This window comes from Trachypithecus francoisi, unplaced genomic scaffold (genome assembly GCF_009764315.1).
Source record: "Trachypithecus francoisi isolate TF-2019V2 unplaced genomic scaffold, Tfra_2.0 Lachesis_group15, whole genome shotgun sequence".
NCBI lineage: Eukaryota > Metazoa > Chordata > Mammalia > Primates > Cercopithecidae > Trachypithecus > Trachypithecus francoisi.
Genome location: NW_022681460.1, coordinates 84,267,293 through 84,292,734, shown reverse-complemented (window position 1 = coordinate 84,292,734; position 25,442 = coordinate 84,267,293). Strand labels below are relative to the sequence as shown.

The 25,442-nt window shown below is 40.5% G+C and overlaps 1 protein-coding gene across 3 annotated transcripts; it reads right to left on the bottom strand.

Moving 5' to 3' along the window:
• Positions 1-3,368: 3,368 nt before the first annotated feature.
• VNN2 (vanin 2) lies at positions 3,369-23,889 on the bottom strand. Of its 3 annotated transcripts, none has more exons than XM_033235428.1 (8): positions 23,818-23,889; positions 17,707-17,938; positions 17,452-17,582; positions 15,609-15,801; positions 12,178-12,466; positions 10,862-11,235; positions 9,481-9,651; positions 3,369-3,990 (listed from the first exon to the last, which is right to left on the bottom strand). In XM_033235428.1, exons 2-8 carry the CDS (start codon positions 17,917-17,919, stop codon positions 3,799-3,801), a joined length of 1,563 nt encoding a protein of 520 aa, XP_033091319.1. In that variant the 5' UTR covers positions 17,920-17,938; positions 23,818-23,889; the 3' UTR covers positions 3,369-3,798. The 3 variants fall into 3 exon arrangements, with proteins under 3 accessions (XP_033091319.1, XP_033091321.1, XP_033091320.1); XM_033235430.1 differs by having other exon boundaries at positions 17,707-17,778; positions 23,818-23,836; XM_033235429.1 differs by lacking the exon at positions 23,818-23,889 and having other exon boundaries at positions 17,707-17,778; positions 17,863-17,934.
• Between the last annotated feature and the right edge of the window lie 1,553 nt (positions 23,890-25,442).

The window sequence follows — 25,442 nt, the reverse complement described above, 5'->3', positions numbered from 1 at the left end:
TAAGGGGATGGGAACAAGAAGAGACATGCTGGGGCTGGGACACAGAGGCTTCTGCTCTATTCATATTGTCTTATTGCATAAGCTGGGCTGTGGGTCTGTGGGTGATTGTTATGCAAAACGATCTGTGTGTCAGAAACATCTGCAGAAATAAAATGTTTAAATAACTTGGAATATGCATTTTTTCTCTTTTTGAGAAAGAGTCTCACTCTGTTGCCCAACCTGGAGTGTAGTGGCAGGATCTAAGCTCATTGCAACCTCTGCCTCCTGGGTTCAAGAGATCCACCCACCTCAGCCTCCCAAGCAGTTGGAACTACAGGTTCCCACCACCACACCCAGCTCATTTTTGTACTTTTAATAGAGATAGGGTTTCACCATGTTGGCCAGGCTGGTCTTGAACTCCTGACCTCAAGTAATCTACCCACCTCAGCCTCCCAAAGTGCTGGGATTACAGGTGTGAGCCACCACGCCCGGCTGAGTTTTATTTTATATGATCGTTAGTTGCATAAATATCTTCTTTCAAGAAGTGTCTGTTCATGCCCTTTGCCCACTTTTTAATGGGGTTGTTCGTTTTTTTTTTCTTGTGGAATAAAATGTTCCTTGTAGATTCCGGATATTGGACATTTGTCAGATGGATAGATTGCAAATTTTTTTTTTTTTTTTTTTTTTGAGATGGAGTCTAGCTTTGTTGCCAGGCTGGAGTACAGTGATGCAATCTCAGCTCACTGCCACCTCTGCCTGCTGGGTTCAAGCTATTCTCCTGCCTCAGCCTCTCGAGTAACTGGGATTACAGGCATGCGCCACCACATCCAGCTAATTTTTTTTTTTTTTTTTTTTTTTTTTGTAGAAACAGGATTTCACTACGTTACCCAGAATGGTCTCGATCTCCTGACCTCAGGATCCACCTGTCTCGACCTCCCCAAGTGCTGGGATTACAGACATGAGCCACCGCGCCCAGTCTGATTGCAAAATTTTTGTTTAAGTTCCTTGTAGATTCTGGATATTGAACCTTTGTCAGAAGGATAGATTGCAAAAATTTTCTTCCATTCCATGGTTTGTCTGTTCACTCTGATGATAGCTTCTTTGCTGTGCAGAAGCTCTTCAGTTTAATTAGATCTCATTTGTCAATTTTTGCTTTTGTTGCAATTGCTTTTGGTGTTTTTGTCATGAAATCTTTGTTCGTGCCTATGTTCTGAATGGTATTGTCTAGATTTTATTCTAGGGTTTTTATAGTTTTGGGTTTTACATCTAAGTTGTTAATCCATCTTCAGTTAATTTTTGTATAAGGTATAAAGAAGGGGTCCAGTTTCCATTGTCTGCATGTGGCTAGCCAGTTTTCCCAGACCATTTATTAAATAGGGAATCCTTTCCCCATTGCTTCTTTTTGTCCAGTTTGTCGAAGATCAGATGGTTGTAGATGTGCAGTATTTTTTTAATTCACTTCTGAAATGCAAAATGCAAAGTAACAAGGAAGCAAAGGTTTATAACATAACTGATCAAAGCTTTCAGCAGGGTTGTTCAATCCATATTCAAACAAAATAAGATGTCACAGAATTCTTGAAGACAGGTAAATTGAAATTAGTCAGTTCACTCTCGTTATTTTTCTCCTTTGACTTAGCTAAGTCTCAGTACTTAGTGCTTGGGATATAGTAGGTGATTAATGCTTCCTGAATGAATGAAAGAAGGCTAGGTAGTGAGCCCTGAGAGAAGGTGGCTGCTGAGCCTGTGACTTTGTAATACAGGGCGCTGTAACCAGGAAGTTGTAAGAGAACATTTCAGGAAAAAAACCTAATGAAAGAAAATAGCAGAAAATAAGAGCTTTGTTTATTATCTGCAGAACCACAAGGGACTCAAGAACGAACATGAAATTTTAACATGGGATGAAAGATAGTTATCAAAGAAGCATTAAGGCCAAATGAAACTGTGCTTGGGTTGTCTGGTAAAATAAAATGTATGTGAGAAACCACTGCGGAGATGGGCTAAAATGTGCAATTTTGCAGTAGAGCATTAAGGGCTCTTTAATTTCCTTGGCACTTGGTGCTTTTGTTTTTTGTTTTTGTTTTTGTTTTTAACAAACTGAGGTACAGCTGACAGCTCCAAGCTTGGATCAGAACTGCCCCTTTCTGTGAAAGGAGCTCCTTGCTTGTATCTTACTCAAACCAGTTGGTTTAAGGTCAGCTGTTGATTTTCAATCAACATCTAAACTTCTGCAAGTGAAACATCATTGCCCAAGAGCCAAAATACATGCTGCAAAACCACTGCACAACATCTATCTTCTTCAAGCAAAACTTGGCAAATCTTAAATGTCCCATACTTCATGAAAAGAAAAAAAAAGCCAGGCGTAGTGGCTCATGCCTGTCATCCCAGCACATCGGGAGGCCAAGGTGGGTGGATCACCTGAGGTCAGAAGATCGAGACCAGCCTGGCCAACATGACAAAACCCCATCTCTACTAAAAATACAAAAATTAGCTAGGCAGGTTCGTGGGTGCCTGTAATTCCAGCTACTTGGGAGGCTGAGGCAGGAGAATCTCCTGAACCCAGGTGGCGGAGGTTGCAGTGAGCTGAACTCCCGCCATTGCACTCCAGCCTGGGTGACAGAGCGAGATTCTGTCTTAAAAAGAAAAGAAAAGAAAAGAAAAAAGAACATAAAACTTTTATGATTGTATGATTTGGGCTATATACACAAATGCACATTCATTACAGCTTTAAAATTACCATCTTTGATGTCCCAGTGCTGAACATAGGGAATATGTATGCTCTTCTCAAAATTAAATACAAAGTGTGGCTTAACTTCCATATCCCTTCTCTTAATAGTAACCACTAGATTATAAAAGGAATCTTACTTTTCTAGTGTATTTTGGTAGAATATTAAAATCAAATCCATATGTGGGTTTATGACAATATGTAAAAACAAAAGATAAATGCTTCAATTGTGATCTTTTAATGTAAAAGTATTGAACTTAAAAATACTTTGGGACATAAAAATCAGAAAATAAATCTGAAAATTCAAAATCATGTATTTAATTTTAAGAGTATCTGAATTAAATGACCAATAACAAATATACTATTATACTTCAAGTAGCATGGAATATATGTATTTTGTAAAAAGTTAACCGAATGCTGAAAATAGTGTAACTTTTAACTGTCATGGTCTTTGTTATGAGATTTCTGCCTGTTAAATTATGCCATAGCCTTAAGCGGGGACATCTGGGGCTATGAGTGCCCTGGGTCAGGTCTCCTTTGATATGAACTTGGAATAGCCGTCAATTCTTCTAGCACTCAAAGCTACATTCACTGTAGAAATAAATGTCAATGTTGCCTCTTGATTGGAAAGTAAATCTCCTGATAAACATTAGCACAGAAAACTAGGTGAATTCAAATTGTCTTTAATGTCAAAGAGAATTCAGCCATAAACCTCTAAATTCCCATCATTACTATTCTCTTCAAGGGCACAGCTATGTTTGCCGTGGCCCTGAAACTCCTCACTCTGCACCCTCCCATACATACAAACCCACACAAAGTCTCAAGCAAATGAGGCTGGAACTGCGGTTTGATCTTCATTTATCTGACCCAAACACCCAGGCTCTTTCCATTGTTCCACACTGCAACATTTCAGAGTAGCCAAAAAAGTGGACAACATTATCATAAAACTTAAAAAAGAATTTTTGATGAGAAAAAATATTTAGGACTCACTGGTCTATACTACTGAAATAGCACTTTAAAATTTCTTAGTAAACTTGGGAAGCTGATAAGCACATTTAGCCAAGTATATGATGCAGAAACTGAGTGATAGAGATGCCCTATACCATTACAATATTTTGCAAAGCTAAGATCATTAATAATATGAATATTAGCAGGTAAGTTATTGCTGAATTGCTGGTCCCACTTGAGCTATAAAATGAGTCCTTTGTGTACCACCTCCCAAAGAGGGATACTGTTAGTATAGGCCCAGATGATCCATTCTTGTTTACCAAACGCCCATCTTTCAGCACCTAAAGAAAAGGTGGGAAAAGTACAGTCAGCTTTCTTAACATACAAGTTAAAAGCAAAGTAATCATTTTGAAGCCATCCTAGATATAATATATAGTCAAGTCATTCCTGATTGAGGAGGATGCAGCAAGTAGGCCAGGCAGGGGACAGCCATTTACTATATAATGAAGATTAAAGCAATTCAAGACGGCCCAAGATTTTAGTTTCAACAATCAAATGTAACCGTTAATGGCAAGTCAAAATCAGCAGCAGCAATTCATTGAGTTCGATTATGTGCAAGACAATCAGGAACCAGAGAGGTATACATCACATCCTTCCCTCAAGAAGCTTAAGAGCTAATGGTGAAATGGAGTGGATTCTAAACATAAAGAGAGAAGTCAGTTTATCAGTATATCAGAGAAGAAAACAGGTAAGTGCTTAGGAGGTCTGAGAAGAAAAAACTGAACTGGTCTATTACACAGAGTGGGACACAAGCTGCCAGAAACCCAAGCTGTTAGGAATCTCTTTCTAGGGCTGTATGGTGAAGACATTGTGGGGAGTGGACATTGAATCAGCAAAGGCTCATTCTGAGACAAAAGTGTATGTGACAGGTCAAGGCAATGTGAGTTCTCATTCTAGATTGTTTAGAACCAGTGGTGTGCTAGAGCTAGTGGTGCACAGGCTCATGAGAACAGATTGTTAAAGTTCCAAGAAATTTGACAGCTGGCTGTTAAACACAGCTACTTTCCCCCGCTCCCCGCCTTTTTTGAGATGGAGTCTTGCTCTGTCACCCAGGCTGGAGTGCAGCGGCACGATCTTGGCTCACTGCAAGCTCCACCTCCTGAGTTCAAGTGATTCTCCTGCCTCAGCCTCCCCGGTAGCTGGGATTACAGGGGTGTGCCACCAAGTCCAGCTAATTTTTGTATTTTTAGTAGAGACAAGTCTTCACCATGTTAACCAGGCTGGTCTCCAACTCCTGGCCTCAAATGATCCTCCCAACTCGGCCTCCCAAAGTGCTGGGATTACAGGCGTGAGCTATCAAGCTCTGCCAACAGATCCATTCTTGAAGCTGATCATGGTGGGAATATTGACACAATGAAAACTGGCAAATTCCATAAATCAGGGTTTTTTGTTTTCTACCTCAGGGAAGGAATTGTTAAAAGTTACATCACACCACTGGCTAGAGCTGAAGATTAGTGAAGAAGAGAAGAAGGAATATGGTCAGAGGAAGGTGGAGATCAGATTGTGAAAGGCATGAATGACTAGATCTAGCCTGAAGCCACAGTGGAGTCTTCGTAAGAGAAGAATGTGTACAAAGCAATTGAACAAGAATAGAAGGAAACATGAATAGACAGTCAATAAACAGAAAAGAATAAAAGAAAATGAACCCATTAGTTGCGGAAATGGAGTTGGAATGGAGAAGAAATTGAAAATTGGGAAATTGGTTGGAGTGGAGAAAAAATTGAAAATTGGGAAAATAGATGCTTTATAACTGGAAGAAGAAAATGACTAAATATTCTAGAAGATAATGATTGTGCTTTACGGTTCACAAAGTGCCTTCACATGCATTATCATATTTGATCCTCACCAAACCAGTGAGGAAAATATTCTCTTCTATGAGTAGGAAATTCAGGGGTTAAGTGACTTTCCCAAGGTTATCTAACTAGTTAGTTACAGAGAACGGACTTTGCCAGTGTTTCTGATAATACACCAGAGTTGCTTAAGGTGCTAAAGCAAGATGTTTCCACATTTGTGGGCATGGTCAGTAACACCACCCTTTTTACATAAAACTAAAGTGGTGGTGGGGGTTGAGGATATGCAATAAGTGTGTTGAAATCTCTGCCATAGTGATCCTCTAAGATAATGTGTAAATATTTACGGAGAGAGTGTGCATCCATCAACAGAACTGAGAAACTACTCAAGAAGCCATAATGAGCATAACTGATGTAAAACACTTGCCATCTTCAATATTAAGACTGCTCTCTCTAAAAACAACATATTCACAGAAGGGCCATGCCCTTCAAGGACTCTAGAGAAAAAAAGCACTAAAAAAAAAACAAGAATGGCCGGGCGCGGTGGCTCAAGCCTGTAATCCCAGCAATTTGGGAGGCCGACATGGACGGATCACAAGGTCAGGAGATCGAGACCATCCTGGCTAACATGGTGAAACCCCGTCTCTACTAAAAAATCTAGCCGGGTGAGGTGGCGGGCGCCTGTAGTCCCAACTACTCGGAGGCTGAGGCAGGAGAATGGTGTAAATCCGGGAGGCAGAGCTTGCAGTGAACTGAGATCCGGCCACTGCACTCCAGCCTGGGCGACAGAGCTAGACTCCGTCTCAAAAAAAAAAAACAAAACAAACAAACAAAAAAAACAAGAATGGGTTATTGGACTTTCTGGCTCTTTTTGAGAAAAGTAGGCACCTTGATCCTACATGGTCTTTAGATCACCAATCCTAAAGAGGAGAAACACATTGCCTCAGGCTTCCGTGGCTTCTTGGAAATCTTTTCCAAGAATGCCCAACTCCTTTTGTTTTAATTCTGCGCTCACAAAACAAACGAATCTATCATTTGTACTTTTGAGGATATTTGCCAATGAAGAGTCTCATTGACATACAGTTCATTGTTCCCAGCTAAGGGAACCTATTTTTTTAAATAACAAGTTGGTGTTCTCGCTTATCTATCTTGCAAGTTTGATTAGTATCTGTTCCTTAGAACCTGATGAACTTCAGTGAAAGTCATGCCACAGAGAATCTACACTTGTAAAATAAAGACCTGCCTCACCCTCACCATGATGCTCCCTCCAAGGGACTGCAATTCCAAAGACCCTCCCTGCCAGCTGTCACATGCCTCTTTCATCTCTTTTTTGGTGTAATACAATCTATATCTAATTTCCTTCTTCTGCAAATGGGCTGGAGCAGGTGAGACAAGATCCAAATGATGATTATAGGTGCCCAATTTAAACGGTAGGTGCTATGCCCCCCTTCCCTCCTTTCTTCCATTCAAGGAGGAGCCAGAGATGGGATACAGCATGACAAGTTCACAGAATCATTAAAAGTACCTACTGATACCACACTTACCCTGATGTAATTATTACACATTGCATGTCTGTATCTAAATATCTCCTGTAACACATAAATATATACACCTACTATGTACCCAAAAAATTAAAAACAAGGCTGAGCATGCCTGTAATTCCAGAACTTTGGGAGGTTGAGGTGGCAGATCACTCGAGGTAAGGAGTTTGAGACCAGCCTGGCCAATGCAGTGAAACCCCATCTCCACTAAAAATACAAAAATTAGCTGGGCGTGGTGGCATGCACCTGTAGTCCCAGCTACTTATGAGACTGAGGCAGGAGAATCGCTTGAACCCGGGAGGCAGAGGCTGCAGTGAGCCGAGAATGCATCACTGCACTCCAGCCTGAGCGACACAGCAAGACTCCATCTCAAATAATAATAATAATAATAATTAAAAATAATAAAATTACTTTTTTTAAGAGTTGAGATGTACAAAAACTATGGAGTTAAGCACTTAAATGTATATTCTCTTGTATCATTCTCTAACTCTTCTTAACTTCCAGAAGCCATTTGGGATGAAATTTTTAAAAGAAAGAAAGGAAGTAGCTATGGAATACATTATTTATGTTCTCCAACTCCTCATGCACTATCACCATCCACCTTCAAACACTTATGTGGTTCAGAATAAGAGTGAAATCATATTTCTGGCTTTGGATCTTTAAAATCTAATTTGGAAAACTCTAGCATTTCTTGTCCTTCTCCCATGGATGAAGTGGTTTTATCAGGTGAATGTTCAGTCCTACTTTGGGACAATTCCTCAAAGAGAAAGATTTCTGTGAGTACAAGACATGGAAAAAGTGTCAAAGTAGTACCAGAAAATTAGATTGTGTGCTCAGTTTACATGTTCAGGCTTACAGGATATAATGCATCAATATGGCTAGACCCTATGTCCTCCTAAGTTTACCTTGGTGACCCTGATTTACCTCTCTCATTTCCTTGAAGTGACCACAGATAGACATTTATGTCTGTCCAGCCACCTTTTAGCTACTGGATTTTAGCCCCAGATTCCTTGCTGTAGATCTAATCATGATTTTCTGTAGTTGGCACTTCAGCTTTTATTCTAGCCTCAACTTGCTCATGAGATTCTACCTAAACAGGTTCTATGGCAGCAAAGGATTCCTGATCTTTGGATTTTATAGCCTTAAGGCTATACCATATGTTAAATTGTTGGTTTCACAGAATTAAGTATTTTTGTAAGTATGATATATTCCACTCTGATAACACAGCAGATACAGATACAAGACCATAAGCAATCTGCAATTTTAAAGACTTTGATACTTGATGTCTTGATGGAATTAACTTGGACCCTATTTTATAGGCCATGCAATGATTTCACCCTAGTTACTGAAACCCTGCCACTGTTTACCACAATTCAGAGAAGACATTAATATTCAAACCACTGGAGTATGTGTATATATGCGTATATGTGAGTGTGAGCAAGTGTTGTATATTAACAGATACCAGCCTGCAAAGTCATAATTCTTATTTGAAGACAGTTTAATTTGTGAATTAATTAGCTACAGTCACTATAATTTGTGAACAAATGCTAGATGCAGTGGTGCATGCCTTTAAGTCTTAGCTACTCAGGAGGCTGAGGCAGGAGGATTGCCTCAACCCAGGAGTCTGAGGCTTCAGTGAGCTATGATCATGCCACTGCACTCTAACCTGGGTGACAGAGGAAGACCCTGTTTCAAAAAAAAAATGTGAAATAAAGATCTGATTTTCTGTTTGTCTTCACATGTAACAAAAGGAAATTAAAAAGCTATAAATAAACATTCTTCAGTGAACGGTATCTCAAACTCACAGTTCTAGGTATGTTCTTTATTATGTTCTTCCAATGAAGTGTCATCATTTTATAATTAGTTGTTATAAATTGAAAAAATGATCACAATATTTTCCCCTCCTTGACCCATGTCCTTTTGCCATATGATTTTATAGCTCTTCCCATTGAGAGGTCTGAGTCCTTTATTTCCCTACCACTTGAATCAACATTGCTCATGTAACTTCCTGTGTTGATGCAACATTTGCAAACACGGTGCAAGCAGAGACTTGCAAAGAACTTGCCCATTGTGTTTTTTTTCTCTTGATGCTTCTGGACTCATTAAGCTAACATGAAAGATGAGAGACCACAGGGAGAGATGGCCTTAATAATCCCAGCTGTCCAGGACAAGGCAATCGCAAACTGATCAGTCCTAGTCAACCCACTAGCCAATGGCAGACATAATGAGCCCAGCCAGCATCAACTGAGCCTATCTCAGACCAGAAAAACAGCCGAGCTACACCAAGTTCAAATTGCCAACCCACAGAATCAGGGCTAAAGAAATGGTTTTCAGGAAATTTGTTACACAGCAGAAGTTAACTGGCAGAGTGGCTATAGCTTGTTTTACTTGACTTCAGAGAACATATACAATGAAAATACTCTTATAAAAGTCCTCTTACCTCAAATTTTCCAGGTGACAGATGAATTTCGGTAAGTAGCACTTCAGGAAAAACATACTTTGTTCCAAATGTGCCACTGAGGGAGAACATTTCAAATCTTGTAGAAGCAGTTTCTACTGGCCGTCCACAAGTTGTCAAATTAGTAGTTTTGCACTTCAGCATTGTGCAAACCTATGTGGAACAAACGCAGATAAAACACAATGCCTTACATCAAAGTTACTTGTACCAGAAATGTTGCCTTAGTTTTTAACCACGCGAAGCAAACATTATCTTTCTCTGAAAAGGGATTTGGATCATGTTTCTTATAATTAACTACTTTATTAAAAATGGCAAGTGATTTGAGAATCAACCTACTTCCTAGATAACAAGTGGATTAAGAGAAAGAAGTCAGTTTAGAATTAGAGTTAAACCATTAATTTGTTATGTCAGATGATGGCACTGAGCTCAATGAAGTGGAAGTCTTTGGGTAACAATAGTACTGAAGCTGAAAGGATATTAAATTTTTTCCACCCTTGAATCACCTCTCTTTCCAATACTTTTCTTTACAAGAAGGCAGTGGGCACGGAGTATAATAGGAAAATACAAATTCAGAGCCAACATTCTATAAAACGTTTTCATCTTTAAAATTTGTCGTTTGAAAGCAATACAAGGCCAGATGTGGTGGTTCACACATGTTATCCCAGCACTTTGGGAGGCCAAGGCAGTCGGATTACCAGAGGTGAGGAGTTCGAGACCAACCTGGCCAACATGGTGAAATCCCGTCTCTACTAAAAATAGATCCAGGTGTGGTGGCAAATGCCTGTAGTCCCAGCTACTCGGGAGTCTGAGGCAAGAGAATCGCTTGAACCTGGAAGGCAGAGGTTGCAGTAAGCCGAGATCATGTTACTGCACTCCAGCCTGGCGACAGAGTGAGACTCTGTCTCAAAAAAAAAAAAAAAAAAAGCTGTACAAAAACTAGGACACCTGATTAGAAGAGAAACTAAGATAAAAGTAGTATTCCTATTTACTGTTAGTTTTGCAAGTGAAAACAAGACTGTTCATAATTCAGATATGTTGGCAAGCCCAGTTAAGGAAGTCTTCTTGATGTTCACCAAAATAGGCTGGTTTATTAGTCAAATAGAAAGTCATCACGGTTTGGTTAATAATTTTTTAAATATGCTTAAAGCAAGCAATAAGATTATACTTAATTCCCATTGCAAATATTTTATCCCAGTGTATGTATGTGTATAAATGCACGTGTGTGTGTGTGTGTGTGTTGTGTGTGTTGTCATCAATGCATGGAGTCAAGCCAAGGAAAAGCACCTGGTTTTCTGGAACAAATATAAAAAGTTGACCTGGAATTTACCTTTCACTTTAACTCCCTTTCATTTGAACTGATTACCTGCCAGTACTCTCTTCTCCTTCGGCCATGCAATCCTGCAAAAGCTCCTAGAACGTACACTTCATTCTCTTCTTTTTGTAACATTCTGTAGCTTAAATGACAGCAAAGCTCCTTTTGACAGACTGTAAGATTTCCTGCATTTTCAAAAAGTTCCGTGAAGTTGAACCCGTCCCGGGAAATAAATCCCTTGAAAGTGTTTTTCTGTACTGGAAATGGTTTGATAGTGGTGGCATAGGCACTCCAATTCACAGCTGTTGGGTGTGCAAGCGAGGATAGGGGGTGTGAATCCACCTCCGAAAGGAGGAGTTTTCCCAACTCTGTCTTCATGTCATAATGATACACTTTGGAACCGTTTGGTGCGTAAATACCACTTCCTGTGAATGAAAGACAGGTCTTCTAAACACAACACACACACAAAACCAGTACCGCCAATTTCCCCATCAGAACTGAGCATGTGATCACGCCGCCATATTAGTCACAATGAGAGAGCATGCATACTTCTAATCACACTGAACACCTAACTACTTCTATTCTCCATTGGAAGAGATTAAAACAAATATTCCTTGGTCTCGTTTCAATTAAACCTTAAATATAATCGCATTATTTATTAGCATTATGGAAAATTAAACCAACTACAAAAATCTTTGTAGTCAGGAGTTCCTGAAAGGTGGGGAAAGGGAATACAAATTCTCCCCTGTTCCTCATTGTGGTGGTTTTCAAATATATCCAAAAATTCCTTAACACTCTTCTTTCCGGTGGGAGGATCTAATTCCTTTCCCCTTGAATGTGGGCTGGACTTAGTGACTCACTTCCATTGAACAGAACATGGCAGAAGTGATGGTGGGTAACTAGTCATAAACAGCAGTATGGCTTCCTCCCTTTTCTCTCTTGTCTCCTCTCTTTAATTGCTCTACAGGAAGACAGCAGCCATGTCATAAGGATATGCCGTGCAGCCCTATGAGGAGGCAAAGGGAAAGATACCGAGGCTTCCATGGCCACTGAGGAAAGTAGAAGCTGGGTAGCGTTTGGCAAATTACTTGCACTCTCTGTATCTCAATTTTCTCATCTGCAATATTGGGATGACACTATCTATCTCATGTAATTATTGTGATAATTAAATGAATAATACACATAAAGGTCTTAGTATAACCAGAGCTTATAGTCAACTGCTAGCTTTTTTCTTCTGTTGTGAAACAATGACAAACACGGTAAGGAGTTCCGACAAAGAAGCAAAAAATTAATACAGGTCATATCTGAGGCATTCATTTCTCTGCACTTAAAAATATAAGATGAAACCTAACCTGGTCATGAATTACCTGTCATATTTAAGCTGACATGGTGTATATTGGCCGCAAGAAGATTAACTCCCATTCCCATTGCCCAAGCTGAATGGAATTCAATAGCTGTCAAAAGGGGCAAAACATTCATCCAGGCTGTGGGAAACAGTATGGTGTCCACATGGAAATCTTTCACCAGGGTAACAGCGGGTTCATAGAAGAATATATCAAAGCACGTGAAAATGCCAAACCTTCCAAATGTGGTGTTGAAAGTCACCAACTCCGGCTTTTCAGGGACATCAAACTGATGCTCAGAGTACAGGTGGTACTACAACAAATGGATAGGAGAAAACTAGTAAAGCCTTGTTTATTGAAGAGATGACTCATAAAAACCCTCCAAGTTGGTAATAGATTTGGCTATGGTCAACTGCAGGGAATCTCCTAGGAAGTGGATAAATCTGGCAATTGGAAGGAAATTCCTAAGGAAAATGTGGAGGAATATGTAACTTATATCTATAGCATCTCTCTCATTTCCTCTCTCTCCTTTCTCTCTCTGTCCTTCTCTCTCAGTTAAGAGCAAAATACCTCCCCATAAACCCCAAAGTATATAAGCTTCTTTTTATTTTATTTTATTTTGTTTTATTTTTCTGAGACGGAGTTTCACTCTATCACCCAGGATGGAGTACTGTGGCATGATTTCGGCTCACTGCAACCTCCATCTCCTGGGTTCAAGCGATTCTCCTGCCTCAGCCTCCCAAGTAGCTGGGATTACAGGCACATGCCACCATGCCCGGCTAATTTTTTTGTATTTTTAGTGGAGACGGGGTTTCACCGTGTCAGCCAGGATGATCTTGATCTCCTGACCTCATGATCTGCCCGCCTGGGCCTCCTAAAGTGCTGAGATTACAGGCATGAGCCACCACGCCCATGCCCGGCCCTATAAGCTTCTTAAAAGTTAAAAGACATGCGTTATTCTTCTTTGAATCCTTGGTACCTAGAAATGTAATATTGATAGATGCATAATAAATATCGTTGAGTCAGGTTAAAGATGCCATCTCTCTCTCTCTAGTGTCCCATCCAAAGTAATCTCAGTGACTCTTACCCACCTTTCAAAATTACCATAGAAAAGAAATGTATTTAATTTCCCTGATTCCTTCCAAGTAAACTAAAAAAAAATTTAGTCTAATATAATAATTGGGGTCAACAGTTAATAAAATGGTCTGCAATGTAGGAAATGCTGAGGGTTCAGAAAGAGACTATTAAAACCTCTCTAAATTTATTTTATATCTAAAAAATAGAAAAGAAATTGAACTTTACTATTATTTTAAGAATTGACAGGCCAGGCGAGGTGGCTCATGCCTGTAATCCCAGCACTTTGGGAGGCCAAGGCAGGCGGATCACTTGAGCCCAGGAGCTCAAGACCAGCCTGGCCAACATGGTGAAACCCCATCTCTACTAAAAAATCCAAAAATTAGCCGGGTGTGGTGGTGTGCACCTGTAATCCCAGCTACTCAGGAGGCTGAGGCAGGAGAATGGGTTGAATCTGGGAGTCAGAGGCTGCAGTGAGCTGAGATCGTGCCACTGCACTCCAGCCTGAGCGACAGAGCCGGACTCTGCCTCAAAAAAAAAAAAAAAAAAGAATTGATTGACAAAGGTATTCTGATTAGGTTCACATATGTCAGAGGTCATAGGTTACAAACAGTCCCTATGAGTTACCCTCATGGAACAGTGAGAGCCTCTCAACTTAGACAGGGTGACTGTAGGTTCTTTGCTAGTTTGTCCACATTCAGTGCACTGTGCCATCCTGCACGTTACAGAATGGAAGAATAGCTTTGAATGATTACTGCAAAGAAACTGCATTGAAAGATAACACAAACAATGCAAACAATCTCCCAAGCAAGAAAATGGAAGCAGTGACATTTCTATTTTTACTATGAGACATATTTTAAGAAGAAAGTGAAGTGCAGCAATATATATGAAAAGAAGTTGTCAAAATCCACAAAATGATGAAGAAAGCATTTTGAAATTGTTGTACTTTATAAATACACACACAAGAATACATATATTGAGGACTTAACAATTTTTTCCAATGGGGATCCACGATCAAAATAATTTGAAAACCATTGGTTTAACATCGCTCCTCTTAATTAATATTTATATGTTAACTGAGACTGTCAGGAGATAATTTCTCCACTCCAAGGATTCTGAGGCTACAATTGAAGATGCTTAGAAAACATCTGGGAGTGGAGAAGGGACATTCACACTGCCTGTACATCACACATATCCATTCAAAAGGCCAACCTTCTCTCCCTACCTAGTTTAGTATCAAATTATGACTTAAAGGTTATTTTATTCTTTTTTTCAATTCAGAGTTTAAAGTAAACATTTATGGTTTGAGCTTAAATCTATAAAATGGTAATTAAATTAGCTGGTGTAGAAAATAGGGTATTTTGTGATTTGATAGCAAATTAACTTACACGAAGTTGAGTCATACAATGTTGAAACATCTTTATGCCATTTCAATATTAAATAGTATTTAGATTATGGTTGTGCTCGGTGGTTTATACCTCTAATCTCAGCATTTTGGGAGGCCAAGGTGGCAGGACTGCTTGAGGTGAGGAGTTCAAGGAAAGCCTGGGCAATGTAGTGAGACCCTGTCTCCAAAAAATATTTAAAAATTAGCATGGCGGCACATGCCTTTAATCTCAGCTACTCGGGAGACTGAGGCAGGAGGATCACTAGAGCCCAGGAGTTTGAGGTTAACAGTGAGCCGTGATGGCTCCACTGCACTCCAGCGTGGGCAACAGTGAGATCCTGTCTCTAAAAAAAATAATAAAATTATTGAAATCGTGCCCAGATTATAGCCACCTTAGTATTTGTTTTATATGTGCAAAAAGTTTATCTCAATCCTGGACCATTATGACACTTTTTTTTTTTTAACAGCTCTCTGTCTACATGATTTTCCAGAGTAGTTTTTTCCAATGTGTCATTTTCTTTTTTCTTTTTTCCTTTTTTATTTTTTTGAAAGTCTCCCTCTGCCACCCAGGCTGGAGTGCAGTGATGCAATCTCAGCTCACTGCAGCCTCTGCCTCCTGGGTTCAAGCAAGTTTCCTGCTTTAGCCTGCCACATAACTGGGACTATAGGCATGTGCCATCATGCCCAGCTAATTTTTGTATTTTTTAGTAGAGACGGGGTTTCACTATGTTGACCAGGCTGGTCTCAAATTCCTGGCCTCAAGAGATCCACCTGCCTCAAGCTTCCCAAAGTGCTGGGCTTACAGGCATAAGCCACCACGCCTGGCCCAAAGTGTAATTTTCTTTATTGCTCACTTTCTAAACCAAACCAAAACAAACAAAACAAAAAGCCTTTAGTAATATTGTATCATACAGGGAATGAGAGTCAAACTCCTAAACCCAGCATTGACCACTCACGACACGCTCCGTTTTACACATCCGCCCCTCTCTCTTACCTTATGGTAACGTGCCACGAGTTTTCCTTCTGTATTATACACCACATTGGTATTGTATTGAAAGTAGCCATTGGGAGGACATGTGGAGTGACGGGAATTACATGGCTTTTTGTCCCCCAAATTTGCCAAGACATAGATAGAGTTGTTCTTGGCCAGGCAGCTGAGTCTTGCTTGCACTGGTGTGCGACCAAATCTAAACCAAATTATAATTAAGACATTTCAATTTTTAAAAAGTATTTTAGTCACTTCATACAGAGACAATAGCAACTGTAACCACTTCAGTGGAACTTAAGTCAGTACAAAAACTACGCATAAAAAATCATACTTTAAAAGCCACAGACGATGACTTACACTTGATGAATACTTCCCACACCATATCTGTTGCTCCAGAAATTCCTGCCTCATCAAGGGTCTCCTCTCTACTGAAACACCCCACCAGCATGAATATCCTCTAGTGCCTCCCATCTTTTTTTTTTTGAGACGGAGTCTCGCTCTGTCGCCCAGGCTGGAGTGCAGTGGCCGGATCTCAGCTCACTGCAAGCTCCGCCTCCCGGGTTTACGCCATTCTCCTGCCTCAGCCTCCCGAGTAGCTGGGACTACAGGCACCAGCCACCTCGCCTGGCTAGCTTTTTGTATTTTTTAGTAGAGACGGGGTTTCACCGTGTTAGCCAGGATGGTCTCGAACTCCTGACCTTGTGATCTGCCCGTCTCGGCCTCCCAAAGTGCTGGGATTACAGGCTTGAGCCACCACACCCTGCCAGTACCTCCCATCTTTAAAAAATAAAATTAAAACCCCTTTTAACCATTCCAAACATGCCTTTCCAAATATTGCTTTAATCCTCAGCTCTCTCTTAAAGCAAAACTCCTCAAAAGATCAGTCCCTCTTGCCGTTGCCAGTTCCTCCTCTCCCATGCTCTTTTAGAGCACTCCAACTTTTATCTCTATCACCCAAACTCTTACTAATGCCACCAGTGACCCCCACATTTTACCTGATCTCATCTTGACTTTTCAACAGCAGTTGGCACAGTTAATTACACATCTTTCTGGAAACACCTCACTTTATTGGACCCACCCTCTCATTTTCCTGTTTATTGGTTGCTCTTCTTCGACTCTTCTGCTGGTTCCTCCTTTTCTCCCGAGTCTAAACACTGGAATTTCCTAAGGCTCAAGCCTCATACCTATACTCTTTGCTAACTCATTTCCACAGGGGAACTCATCACGGTGTTTAAAACCATCTATATGCTGACGTCTGATCTTCTATCTCCAGATATAATTTTGTCTTTTCATGCCAGACTTGTCTATGCAACCTCCAGGATGACAGTAGGACTTAGATTTTTAATATATATTGGAAGGTTTCTAGATAACCATTTCCCAGGAAAATTAGCTTTGTGAGCCTAGGAAAACACAGTTTCAAAGCATAAGATCTTATGATTCACTTGAAAATACATGGTGAAATCTTTCTGCCTAGGAAGCAACTCTGGGATGGAGAGACTCTATGACACTGAAAGGGTGTCCCCTCAGCAGAGGCCTTGGAATGAATTCCTAACACAATCCACTGTCTACTTCAGAAATTCAGTTGCTACTTGTATCTATGAGATCCCCTTCCCTTAGTTTTTCTTGCAGTAATACGCTATTTACATATTTTTCAAAATTTAATAAAGATTTTTAATCACAAACGATTGTTCAATAGTATCTAAGATTTTAAAATCTGATAAATATTGAGATAAATATAACCATAACATATACCACATATATGATAATTCAAGAGCAATCATTTTGCTTTGGTGAACATGTACGTTTTAGAGAGTTACTTTTGTACAAAAGACTAAGATAGTTAAAATACCTGTGGGAATCTTGACAAGGAATCCAGTTCACCTGAGGGTCTGGGATATCCTCCAGATAAGGGAAAACAGTTTCCCTGGTAAATTCCCATCCATAAAGTGCATCTTCTGGAGTCACAATGATTCGAGCACCCTGTTCAAAACAAGTGAAATAAAAATGATTTTTCCATGTACAACACAGACAATTCAACCCTCTCATCTTCCACCAGTTCCCGTGCCCCTCGTACACATTATGATTAGGAGAAATAAGAGAATACCTGCTCGGCTGCCTGCTTGATCGCTCTCTCCAGAATGTCTATATTCTTGTTCATGAGATTCAAGGCATCCTCCTGAGAAACGGGTGTTTTTGTTTTATTTGGCAAAATGACAGCATGTTCATACACTGCAGCTATAAAATTGTCCTGAGTACCAACCTGCAGGGTTATTAGGGCAAAAACTGCCACAGAGGTTGGAAAAGAGGAAGTGACCATGGCCAAGGTTTAGTGATTTCTGAAAGTAAAAATAACATTCACATAGTCTTTACAGAGGAAAGAATGTTTGCATAACATGTGGCTGCCAGTTACTGGCCTTTTACTCTATCATCTTTTTTTTTTTTTTTTTTTTGAGGCAGAGTTTGCTCTGTCACCTAGGCTGGAGTGTACTGGAGTGATCTCAGCTCACTGCAACCTCCGCCTCCCACAAGCGATTGTCCTTCCTCAGTCTCCCGAGCAGCTAGGACTATAGGCGCACACCACCACACCCAGCTAATTTTTGTATTTTTAGTAGAGATGGGGCTTCCCCATATTGGCCAGGTTGGTCAAACTCCTGACCTTGTGGTACATCCATCTCGGCCTCCCAGAGTGCTGGGATTACAGGCGTGAGCCACCGCACCTGGCCTATTTTATAATCTTAAAGAACACAATATGTCTGACCACTTTTAAAGAAAGAAAAATTGCAGTTCATTTAAGACAATCAGAAAGTATTACAGGGATTGAACAGCATGTACTATTAAGATTTAACGTTGAATTTCCAAAAGACACCCGAATTCAAATATAGAACAATTCCAGCTTTCATTAGTAGAAACTCATAACTAAATTAACTCTCATGTAAAAAAATCACATCACAGCAGATATCTCATTTATTAAATTTTAAAATTGACAACAATTTTTGGTTCTGTTGAGTCACTAACATCATGTTTATTTTTAGATGAGGGGAAAAAAATTAAATACTAACTACTAAGAAAATGTATCACAGAACAATATTGAGAACAAAATTTACCCAAATCTACACTCTGACTTACTTATTGCTGTTAAGGACTGAAAACCTGTGCTCCAGAAAAGCAGAATTTTGTGTCTGGTTTGTTCATTGCTGTATAGTTAGTGCCTATAGCACCAATACCCTCAGGCACCTAGGCCAGAGGAGGAATCTCTGCTCAGGGGCCCCAGACCTCAGGAGACTCTACTTCTTTACTTCTTTCTCTCTTTCACCCTTCCCTCCCCCTCCTCCCCCTCCTCCCCCTCCTCCTCCTCCTCTTCCTCCTCTTCCTCCTTCTTCTTCCTCCCTCCCCACCCCCTGCTTTGGAGGAAGATGCCAAGGAAGGGGAAGTGTCCAGGACTGGTGATAAAGATCATCTGAGTTGTAATAAAGAGAAGATGTAACTTTCATTTTTGTTAGCAGCAAATAACAACAATGAGTTTAAAAACAATGCTAACAGGTCAGATGCGGTGGCTTACGCCTGTAATCTCAGCACTTTGGGAGGCCGAGGCAGGGAGATCACCTGAGGTCAGGAGTTCAAGACCAGCCTGGCCAACATAGTGAAACCCCATCTCTACTAAAAACACAGAAAGTAGCCGGACGTGGTGGTGGGCGCCTGTAATCCCAGCTACTTGGGAGGCTGAGGCAGGAGAATCGCTGGAACCCGGGAGGCGGAGGTTGCAGTGAGCTGAGATCACACCATTGTGCTCCAGAAAAAAACCTTAACAACAAATATAGCATGTGATCTTGGATGCCTTCTTAGGACATCAGTATTCTCCCTTCCCCAGGCCCAATCCTACCAGATAAAGGGTTTGTTTTATGTTTATCCAGTCCTTTGGTAAAAGTCACAGAAATACTTTTAGACAGCATAGAAGAGTAGGTACAAATAAACAAAGTTTATTCTGTGCTTCACTTCATACTGAGGTAAATTCTTTGTTAAGAATGGAACCTAGGGGCTATAAATAAGATCTGCTCATATTTTCTGCTTTGAATAGAAGTTTCTATTAAAGGAATAACTTTTCTTATCTCTATAGAGCAGAAAACTAAAAATAATTTCAGGAAAAATGGTTAAGCCCTTTTGTGGAAAATGCAAAGGGATAGATGTTTTTATGAATTTTTAGCAGATTATATAGCAGACTTAGTATACAACCATACGACATAGTGTATATATAATTAGTAAATTAGCATAGGTGACTGATATATAATAGATGATGAGTGCCGTTAGAGTTTAGAAATCATGTAACCCAAATGCCCACTTATTACAGGATAGCAATCTGAGGCATAGAGAGCTAGAGTGACAGAGCAGGATGTGCCGCTTCTCATTCCTGATTCCAGAGTTTTTCCTTTATACCCAAAACAGCACACGTGTCTATGCTCTGTTTTAATGTCTGCAACTGAGTGTCTGAACACTCGTGCCTTTGAGGTTATTTTTTGGTTTTTGTTTTTTTTGTTTTGAGACAGAGTCTTGCTCTGTTGCTCAGGCTGGAGTGCAGTGGTGTGATCATGGTTCACTTCAGCCTCCACCTCCTGGACTCAAGTGAGTCCACCTCAGCCTTCCTAGTAGCTGGAACGCCAGGTATGCACCAACATGTCAAACGAATTTTTGTTATTTTTTGTAGGGAGGGAGTTTTACCATGTTGCCCAGGCTTGTTTCAAACTCCTGGGCTCAAGCAATCCACCCACTTTGGCTTCCAAAAGTGCTGAGATTACAGGTGTGAGCCACCGCAGCCAGCCACTCATGTTTTTTAAAGAACCTAATTCAAAATGATCACCTTAGGAAGACGATAGGCAAATGTGCTATGTGCTAAAGAAATTTCTGATGCAGTTGATGCCTAATAAAAACAACAAAGCTCTTCCATCTCCATAAGTACAATTTTGGCCATGACCTACCTTCATTGATCTGGTATCACCAATTAGTAATACTTCCTTGTCTCTTTTGCTTGGAAGTAGTCAGGTAAGCTGATGAGAAGGAGTTAACAGTTTTAAAATTTTGGCAGTAGAAGTGGGGACAATCATATCTGTTATTATGTTCCCAAATCTGGATGTTTTTCTCTGTCCTTGGTTGTAAAAGGTAGAAATGATGTTGATTAGAGTTTTGTTTTTTTGTTTATTTGTTTGTTTGGCTAACAGGGAAAGGGAAAATCACTTCTGATATAAAATCAAGATGACCAAATTCCCTCCTTTGTTTTTTTATTTGCAGCATCTAAAAATTGTCTCATAGAATCTGAGAATCTGAGTAACAAAGGTAATTGCAAAAAAGAATCAGAAGTTAGTAAGTTAAGGAGCAATTTAAATATAGGAAAATCCCTGAGATGTAAAGAAAACATTTGTCATAGAGGTCATTGATATTGTTTTAAATCTTCAGAAGTAAAAAACCAAATCCAGGACATACAATTTCAAGAGTTGACTCTTCATAAAGATGATTGATCAGACAAGGCTTAATATTTTTACTTTAACTGAGTTATAAGTTAAAGTAAGGTTATTTTTGCCACAGGAAACATTGATTAATTGTAATTTGCTGCTAAAAGAGCCTGCTTCCTAATTTGTCATTTTGTGATTAACGAACTTAGCTAAAAGGGTAAAAAGTTAAAATCAATTAAAAATGATTTGGTCAAAGAGTCATTATAAAAAACAGTAACTGGGTGGGCGCAGTGGCTCATGGCTGTAATCCCAGCACTTTGGGAGGCCGAGGCGGGCCAATCATTTGAGGTCAGGAGTTTCGAGTCCAGCCTGTCTGATATGGTGAAACCCAGTCTCTACTAAAAATGTAAAACCTAGCTGGGCATGGTGGCAGATGCCTGTAATCCCAGCTACTCGGGAGGCTGAGGCGAGAGAATTGCTTGAACCCAGGAGGCGGAGGTTGCAGTGAGTCGAGATTGCGCCATTGCACTCCAGCCTGGGCGACAGAGTGAGACTCTGTCTCAAAAATAAAGAACGAACAAGTAAATGAAAAACAGTAATAGCTCAAATATTTGTTTCTAATTGTGAATCTGATCATCTGTTAGAATGATATTCAATTGGGCTAAGTTTTAAGTCTGTAATTTTAAAAACCTCATTTTTTTCCCACTTTCTCAAGAGTAAATATAGAGGTGTAGTTTCCACTTTGCACCACTTCTTTGGACCTCTATCTCTCATCTAAACATTTAGGTAATCATACCTGCTCTATCTCCTAAAGATGTATGAAAGTCCTTTGTAAGACTATGATGCAGATGACAATAATTAACAAAAGTGAGTGACTATTTAGTAATATAATATCCTGACTGCTTAATATTATTTCATTGTTAGACCCACAGAACTACTGTTGTTCAATTAAAATTCTAGTCTATTTGGATGACCCTGCTGAAGAACTACTGGAATGAAATGGGGTTGACAGGGTACCTGCATCAACTCCTGATTCATGCTAAACCCAGTGTGGTAGAAGAACCGCAGTGGGGTAGCAAAGGCGAAACAAGAAAACCAAGGAACTCAGCCCCAGGAAGGAGAGGAGCTGCTCCAGGCTCTGACACTGGCTGCTGGACTTACTGTTCTATCCCTTCTCCTGGATGCAAAATGACAAGTGAACTGAGAAACAAAGAGTGGGAAATAGCATGTATCATTATCAATGACATTCTCATAGGCAGCAAGGGTGATATGTCAAAATAAGAATAAGAAGCAACAATAGACAGAAAAGCCAGGCTCCAATGTTAAAACTGTTTCTCTTAATATTGTATACCAAAAAAAGTACAATACTGTATCCAAAAAAAGTACTTAATGGCAAAGAAAAAAGTTTCTGTCCCTACACCATTAGAGTATTGCATATGACTTTAGCGAGACTGAGTCAGCCCCTGTAAAAGGAAAGGTTGGCTTGAAGAGAACTGATTTGTTTTTCTAAGACCACCAGAGCGGGCACAAAAGAACCACCGAGTAGGCAAGTGTAGGAGCAAAACTGCAAGTTTATTTTGGTCACCTAAGGTGTGGGGAAGAGGTCTGTCGGCCTCCGGCAAAGAAGGCCGACAGAGTCCCCCGGTGGGGCTCTCGGACGGAGTTCCTGCAGTCCTGACATCCCGACAGGAGTGGAGGACTGAGGAAGGCCGCCCGTAGCGCCCCTCCAGAGCGGCTTTTCTAGGAGTGGCAGGGCAACAGGCGGGGCACAGGCGTGTCAGGAGGCGTTCCGCAGGTGCGACCAGGTAAATCTTGATCTCTTCGGATTGACATCACCTGGCGCATACCTAGTTGGTCTGCACCTTCCCGGGTCGCCAGCTGCATTTTCCCGCGAGCGGGAAAAGCTGGGGGGGGGGGGGGGGGGGGGGGGATGAAGAACCCGGAAGTGCACCATCTTGCCTCTGTTCGTCCAAACAAGAACTAGCTTGCACTTTAACCATCTTTGGGAGCCAGGTCTCATTCAGATGAGGTAATCCTCCAGTTTTAGAGTTGGGTGGGTGTTCAGTGCTTCAGATAGCTAACGAACACCGCTGAAACCAAGAGAAAATCTGAGAGGGTAATGATATATCACAGCCTTGGATTCTCTGAAAGCACTACTAGATGGAAATGCTTGTGCCACATGAAATTGCCAATCATCACTGTTTTCGACCTAGCAAAAGTAATTGCACATGGTTCAACCAACACGTCTGTTTTCCTCTCTCAGAAACTTAGGGCTGAAGTTGCAGAAGTCCCTTTGAGTTAGTAACATCCTCCCCTACCTTCCGACAGCTCCTGCTTCCTTAAAATAAAATATTAACAATATTAATATCATAGTTCTACCCACTATGCCAGTCTATTAACTCTGCCAAAAGTTTCTTGCATTCACCAGCAGGTCCTTTTAAAAAATTAAAAATTCTCTTGATTGAATTAAAAACTTTTGGTAAAGTCGGGATGACTGTCACCACGGAAATAAATCCACAGGAACTGGATCCAAGTCACTCGTTGATTTATGTAGGTAGTTGGAGAGACATACGTTTGAAAGGGTATGGTACGAAAATAACATGGAAATCTCAGACATGAAAAAAATAAGAAGATAGACTAAAAATAGAAAAGTTTATGTTTTATTGAGCAATATGAGAATGTCACAGCAATTCACCAATAATGCCACTTGTTTATTTTCAAGTGAGCAAGGAAGCAAAGAAAAACAATGTTTGCAACCCAAGATAACTACTTACAGCTTTAGTCAAGGGAGAGCCTTCCACTCCTGTGGACCTCGACTGCTTTCCTTTCCAAGGCCCCTGATCCTCCAGTCACCCCTGGTAACTTCCTGTTTTGGTTTCACTTTCTGGGTGGGCTGTACCCTCTGAGATGACAGAGAGGAGTCCCAGCAGTCGCTGGTTCAAGGATGCTGCATCTTCAGTCAGATGCCAGGAGAAGGAGTGTCTATTTTATTCTAGCCTGGCAATTCTGATTCCTGAGCTTTTCTTTCAAGGAGCTGTATGGGCCAGATGACACAGGCCAAGAGCATTGACACAATTTCTACTGAACCAAGCTCAGCAGAAGAACCACAGCTATAGAATCAGGAGATTCTCTAGCCTATAAAGCCTAAGTTGACTCTTATATTCGTGGCATAGTCTTTCTCTTTAGCACATTATTCTTTTACTGTAATGCAGATCCCACTCTAGACTGTCCTTCAAATTAGAGAGAACTAAATTGTGTATTATCCTGCATCTAGTTATAGTGAGTTTTTTTCTCACTGTAAGTTATAAGGGTCATGGTGGCATCTGATAATAATTAACATGGACATGGACTCTGGGGCCAGAATGGCTGGGACTGAGCTACTGCCTAACTATGTGAGTATGAGCAAGTTTTGTGCCCTCTCTGTGCCTCAGTTTCCCCATCTGCAAAATGGTGATATGTGCTGAATAATTTTGCTGTTATTACTATTGCTTCATTCCTAGAAGATGGAGGCCCAATTACAAGGGCCATGCCCAAGGCAGCTTTGACCCAGATGTGGCTGACATACCCGCCTCTCCGTGGTTACTGTCTTGTTAAAAGAATGTCAATGCATCTACTTCTTTATTTTTGCATTGTTCTGTCTGTCTCCACAAAGTGTTTCAAGTTTCCTCTCTTCCAGGTCAACCTGATCTGAATGGTTTCTCCTAAAATTATGAACTTAAATTCTGTTTCTACTTGCTAATCTTGATGGCATTCCCTCCAATCGTACCATAGATTCTCTTTCTGATCAAAAGCTTTCACTCCACCTATTTCATGCACCATTCTATTTTTTAAAAAACATGCTAAACAACCTGCTGTGTAACTGGATTACTCACATGTTGCTGTTGGGAATGTAGGATGGTATAGCCACTCTAGAAAACAGCTTAGCAGCTCCCTGAAAAGTGAATCATGGCTCCACTCCTTTCCCTCTCTGGGTGGCAGCCAGGCAGAGAGGCAGGGCAAGATCATAGCACCTCCTTTACCCTCCTTATCCTTCCTCTGGGGGTGCCTGACAGGACAGGAATTTAGAGGTCCCAGTAGGGGAAGAAATTCTTTATGAGTTATTTCTTCAGTTTCTTGTAAGCTAAACCATTAACCACAGTGACTACATGCAAAAACAGAATAATGGAAGTCTGGCATCTGTCTACATTTTTTAAACACCCCAAAATGTGAGTCTTATGCCACAGTTCTACTGAATGGAGTTTGTTTATATGGAAAGGTCAATTCATGAACAATATCAAATTGGAAATTCTCACTCTTCTGAATCATCTCGCCAAAGTTTTCAGTGCTATGTTACGAGAAATTCCTACAGCTATAGGAATGAAGAAGTTGTGGGCAGATCTTAAGATAAATTAAGATAATT